The sequence below is a fragment of the Manacus vitellinus genome, unplaced genomic scaffold (genome assembly GCF_001715985.3).
Source record: "Manacus vitellinus isolate BGI_N305 unplaced genomic scaffold, ASM171598v3 scaffold_32_pilon, whole genome shotgun sequence".
Taxonomy (NCBI): Eukaryota; Metazoa; Chordata; class Aves; order Passeriformes; family Pipridae; genus Manacus; species Manacus vitellinus.
Genome location: NW_021940460.1, coordinates 5018533 through 5024109, shown reverse-complemented (window position 1 = coordinate 5024109; position 5577 = coordinate 5018533). Strand labels below are relative to the sequence as shown.

Here is a 5577-nt window from a genome sequence, read left to right as displayed (position 1 = left end):
GTGAGCGCTGGGAAATCCTTCCCGCGTCTTCATCCTAGGAGAGGAAGGGAAATGGTCTGCTCGATTTTTTTTTTTTAATGGTTTTTTATTTTTTATTTACTTCGTTATTGATTTTTTTAATTTGATTTTTATTTTGTTTGAATTTTATTTTATTGTATGATAATAAATAATTCTAATAATTATTATAATTATAATAATAATAATGATAATCTTTATTACATTATTTTATTATTTTTTCACTCTTGCACTTTTTATTTTTATTTTATATTTATTCTTTTATTCTTCTCTTTCACTCTTTTATTTTACCTTTTATCTTTTAGTTTTCACCCTTTTTTCTTTTATTTTTACCCTTTATTATTCTACGTTTTATTTTATTCTTTTACTATGCTATTTTCCTTTCCTTTTTTAAAATTTTTTCATTCTATTTTTATTTGCTTTTTACATTTTTTTATTTGTTTTATTGCTACCCCCCCCCCCAGGGCAGAGCTGCACTGCTGACTACACCAGTTAATTTTTAATTCCAGCCCCCCGTGCTGCCCCACCGGTGGCTGCGGGGGCCACGCAGGTTCCTTCTCCCTTCCCCCGGTTCATACCGTGCTCATTTCCTCTTTCCAAGCCCAGCCTTCCCCTTTCCAGCTCCTTCCCTGCACCCCGCGGGGGTGCCCAAGCCAACTGGATGCTGCGTGGGCGTCAGAGGATTCCCAACACCCACCGAGCCTGCAGCACCATAAATCCCTTCCCGACATCCCGGGGCAGGGATGCGGTGCACGGGATGTCACCGGGCTCCCCGCCTGCCTCGGGAGAGAGGATTTATCCCACGGCAGCTTGGGCACCTCTCGCGGCCGCCAAGGATGGATTCTGGCCATCCTGTGTCTGAATGCCTGGAAAACACGATGCCTGAGTGGTACAAGATGAGGTTCCTGGCACCCTGTGTCTAGGGGATGTGGCTGTCCTGGACCTCCCGGTGGTGACAAGGTTTTCCAGCTCTCATCCAAGCCAGCCCCGCGTTGCCGGGCACGGCTGGAGCGGGCAGCTGTTCCCTTTCCGCCTGCCTGCTCCCTGCATCCCTGATGGTTTGCACAAGGCAGGAAATGTCAGCAATGAGCTCCCGTTAATGGCACTTCACCCACTGCTCTCCTAAAAACCGCTCAGGCGGGCGGCTGGGATGGAATGGGAGCAGGAGCCGGGAGAGCAGCTCTTGGCAACCTGCTGCGCTGCCAGCACCGCGGGGCCGAAAGGATGGAAGTGCCTGGGGATAGGGATGTTACTGTGGTACCCGGGATGCACAGCCTGAGGAAACCCCCTGCAGCCGCATTTGGCAGGGCAGGGAGCACCCAAACCCTTTCAGTCCCCTCCCAAAACCTTTCAGTCCCCACCCAAACCCTTTCAACTCCCCCAGCAACTGTCTCTCACCCTGTTTGAATTTGGGATGTGGAAATCACTCTGTGCTTGGCTACCGAAGTCTGCACCCGTGCATCCCCCCCTTTCTCCAGGACACTCGTGGTTGGCTGATGGTGCCACTGGGATTGGCATTAATGAGGATCCAAGCTCAGAGCAGGCTGCTCCGTGCCAGTGGGATGGGAGCCACAACCTTTCCACCCCCTTGGCCAGCACCCAGGTCCTGCTGGCTCCTCTGTCCCCAGCCAGAGACCCCACCCCTGCCCCCGTTCCTGATAAACTGGGCTAATAAGCTATAAAATGGTGATTATTTTTTGGCAGCGATGACTTGGGTCATCCATGGGGAGGAAGCGGGGTCAGAGCATTGTGGTGCCTGCCCTTCACACCCTCTGCATCCCTGGGGGTGTCCCCAGGGGTATCCCCATCCCTGCAGCTGTGTTGGGGGTCTGGGGAGAGGCTCCAGGGCTGGAGGAGGTTGCTGTGGCCTCGCTCCTGGTGTGTGAAATTGTGCTGTGGGTGCCTGGAGCTACTTCTGGGAAAGGGTGGGTTTTGTTTTTTCCTTGTCTTCCTGTGTGGAAGAGGAAAGCCACTTCTAGCTGCCAGCAGGACACAGTGGCCGGACACGGTCAGGGATGTGTGTCCCTGGCCTGGGAGTGAAGCTGAGGTCACCACGTGCCTTCAACCATGGCCAGATCCACCCAAGGAAACCTTTGGCAGCCCCRGCACTGCAAAGCCCTGGGGTGTCCCTGCATGGTCCCCTCTCTGGGCAGGGGTTATCAGGGCTGAAGGCTTTGGTCACCCATTACCGTGGGTCGGGTGGGAGGCCAGGGCCATGGCTGGTGGCACTGACAGAGCTGTCCTGTGTCCCTCCAGCACGGGGAGCAGTGACCCATACTGCATCGTGAAGATTGACGATGAGGCCATCATCAGGTGAGTGGCTGCAGGTCCCTGGCTGGTCCCAAACCTGCTGGAGCCCTAAATTTGGTTTCTGGTGGGTTCCTCCATTTACCCTCCTGTGGTCACAATATTATTGTTACTATTATTATTGTTATTACTATTAATAATAATAACATTACTACTATTACTGCTATTCCCTGCTTTGGGCTGAGATGTTCCTCCTGACACAGTGATGTCTAATAGCTCACAGCCCCCCTTACTCTGTAAGCCACCCCCATGTCTTGCCAGCCCAGAGCCTCAAGACTGGCCAAGGACATGTGTCTCCAAAAGCTGGGAAGGTCCTGGGGCTGGGAAGGTGGGGAGTGCCCTGGTGAGGGAGCCCTGTCCCCTGTGTCACCAGTGCCACCTGCCCTGCAGGACTGCCACGGTGTGGAAGACGCTGTCCCCGTTCTGGGGGGAAGAATATGAGGTGCAACTCCAGCCCAACTTCCACAGCATCTCCATCTATGTCATGGATGAGGATGCGCTCAGGTATGGGGAGGGCCTGGAGGGGGACTCAGGGGTTTACAGCTTTGGCTCCCCGTGTGCTCAGCCCCATTGCAGACACCACAGAATCCAGGCCTGGCCATACTTCCCTGAGCTTTGGGACACAAAGAGGGGAAGTTATTTCCTGAGGTTACTGTCCAGTTGGCAGCAGAGGGTGGCTGATGTGCTCCATGGGTTCAGACACACCGTGGTGGCCCCAGCCCAGGACTCCCTGAAGTGGGGGCTGTCCTGCCTGGGTGCCAATCTCATGCCATGTCCTGCTTCCCACTTTTGTTTTCCAGCCGCGACGACGTGATCGGGAAGGTCTGCATCACCCGGGACATGCTGGTGGAGCACCCCAAGGGTAGGGGAAAGGGTGGCTGGGGGGGTCCCAGTACGGACCCATCTCCTTGGATAAGCTGGTCCAAGGGCCCCCCCAGTGACCCTTCCATGGGGATCCCCCCTTTTCCCGCAGGATACAGTGGCTGGATGAGCCTCAGTGAGGTGGATCCCGACGAGGAGGTGCAGGGGGAGATCCACCTGCGGGTGGAGGTCCTGGGCAGCCAGGGCAGCCGGCGGCTGCGCTGCTCCGTGCTGGAGGCCAGGTGAGGAGGGGACAAGGGGTGGCAGGGGCTGTGTGTGCAGCCAGGACACGGGCAGTGAGCCTGGGCTGCTTCATGACTCAGTTTCCCTGGTGTGTCCTGTCCCTTGGATGCAGAGCATCCTCCTCACCACCCAGCAGCTGATGGGGGTCCTGGGGCAGAGTCCACCTCATCTRCTGGTCTTTGGGACATGCTGGGGAACTGAGGAGGGCAGTGGGTGCCATGGGTGCCATGTAGGTATTTTGGGAGGTCACTGATAAATATCTTCCTCTTCTGGGCAGGGATTTGGCCAGGAAGGACCGGAATGGGGCCTCTGACCCCTTTGTCCGCCTGCGCTACAACGGGAAGACACAGGAGAGCACTGTGAGTGYGACTGCAGCTCGTTGTGATCCTCAGCCTGCYRGTGGTGCAGGTGGAATCATCCCATGAGGAAACCTGAAGCCATCCCTGTTCCCTGGCATCCCTAGACTGGTGTCCCTGAGGGGCGGGACACAAGGCCATTGCCCTTGCAGGTGGTCAAGAAATCGTGTTACCCCCGCTGGAACGAGACCTTCGAGTTCGAGCTGGCCGAGCCCGCCGGGGAGAAGCTCTGTGTGGAGGTGTGGGACTGGGACCTCGTTGGCAGGAACGACTTCCTGGGCAAGGTGAGCCCCCAAACTCCATCACTGCTGCAGGGGGTCCTGCCCAGCTGCCCACCCAACCCTCTCCTGCCTTCCCCTGCCAGGTGGTGTTCAGTGTCCAGGGGCTGGAGGCGGCTGGGCAGGAGGAGGGGTGGTTCAGGCTGCGGCCGGACAAGTCCAAGCCGATGGAGAACGAGTGAGTGTTGGCACAGGGGCGTTGGGGTGTGCTGGGGGTGGTCCCAGAGCCCAGAGGGGCACTGGGGAGGGGGTTATTCCTGGGTAATGTCATCCTTTGGAGGAGCAGCTCCTCCACCTGCCTGCCCAGGCTTTCTCAGGCTGTTGGGTCACCTCCTGCTTGGTGAAGTACTTCTCCCTCCACCCACCGACCCACCTCATGCTCCTGCAGGCGCCGGGGCAGCCTGGGCTCACTGCAGCTGCAGGTGAGGCTGCGGGATGAGATGGTGCTGCCTTCCCACTGCTACCAGCCCCTGGTCCAGCTCCTGTGCCAGGAGGTGAAGTCGGGGCGCCAGGTGAGGGGTCCCTGCCAAGCCCTGCTGGAGCACCCCCCTTTCCCTGGCTCTGTGCCGGGCCTGTGCCCGACTCAGGCCACATCACACCATGGTGCCTCTCCCCTCCAGGATGGCCAAGTGCACCTGGTCACCCTCCTGGATGAAACCACCACGGCCGAGTGCCGGCAGGAGGTCGCCGTCAACTTGGTCAAACTCTTCCTGGGCCAAGGGCTGGTCAAGGAGTTCCTGGACCTGCTTTTCGAGCTGGAGCTGGCCAAGCCCTGTAAGTGAGAAGTGGAGTCAGAGGCCTCCAACCATCTTCTGGGGCAGCAAAACCTCTGGGATCTTGTGTCGGGAATTTTTTGGGGTGATGGTTGAGGTTCAGCCGTCACACTGTTCTCTGTGTAGGAATCTGCTGGGTTCATCCCAGCAACTCCTGAGCTGAGTTTGGTGGAGGAGCAGGTGGTTTGAGGTTTGGAAATCCCCATAACCCTCATGGAAATGGCCAGGGTTGGAGGGCACAGCCCCTGGGAATGCCCCCATGATTGAAGCTGCTTGGTGGGTAACCTGTGTCCATCCCCCAGGCCATGGAACCTCTCTTGTTTTGCAGGTGAGCCCAACACTTTGTTTCGGAGCAATTCCCTGGCCTCAAAGTCGATGGAGTCCTTCCTCAAGGTGCCAAACTTCCCAAGACTTGCTCTTCCCAGGTCACCCTGGCTCTGGGATGTCCCCAAGGGTCCAGTTCCCGGGGGAAGGATTGGGAGTGCTAGTGGGGCTGTGTCTTCCCCTGGGGCTGGGAGGCTGGAGAAAATCCCCTGGGTGCCCCTGAGGGTGTCTTGAGCCAGACCTGTGGCCCATCACTGTCCCCTGGGCTGTCCCCTGGCAGGTGACAGGGATGCCATACCTGCACTCTGTCCTGGGGCCCACGATCGCCCGCGTGTTCGAGGAGAAGAAATACGTGGAGCTGGACCCTGGCAAGGTGGAGATCAAAGACGTCGGGTAAGGGACTGTTGGGGAGGTGGGACA

At 56.9% G+C, this 5577-nt stretch overlaps 1 protein-coding gene across 1 annotated transcript in view; it reads left to right on the top strand.

Moving 5' to 3' along the window:
• LOC103763722 (ras GTPase-activating protein 4) overlaps nt 1-5577 on the top strand; it is a 14026-nt gene that overhangs the window by 6234 nt on the left and 2215 nt on the right. The window contains exons 3-13 of the mRNA XM_029961258.1: nt 2272-2328; nt 2713-2826; nt 3123-3184; nt 3296-3425; nt 3704-3785; nt 3935-4066; nt 4147-4238; nt 4449-4572; nt 4681-4834; nt 5162-5226; nt 5438-5550. Of these exons, the coding sequence (XP_029817118.1) occupies nt 2272-2328; nt 2713-2826; nt 3123-3184; nt 3296-3425; nt 3704-3785; nt 3935-4066; nt 4147-4238; nt 4449-4572; nt 4681-4834; nt 5162-5226; nt 5438-5550 (1125 nt within the window). The remainder of the gene's footprint in view (nt 1-2271; nt 2329-2712; nt 2827-3122; nt 3185-3295; nt 3426-3703; nt 3786-3934; nt 4067-4146; nt 4239-4448; nt 4573-4680; nt 4835-5161; nt 5227-5437; nt 5551-5577) is intronic.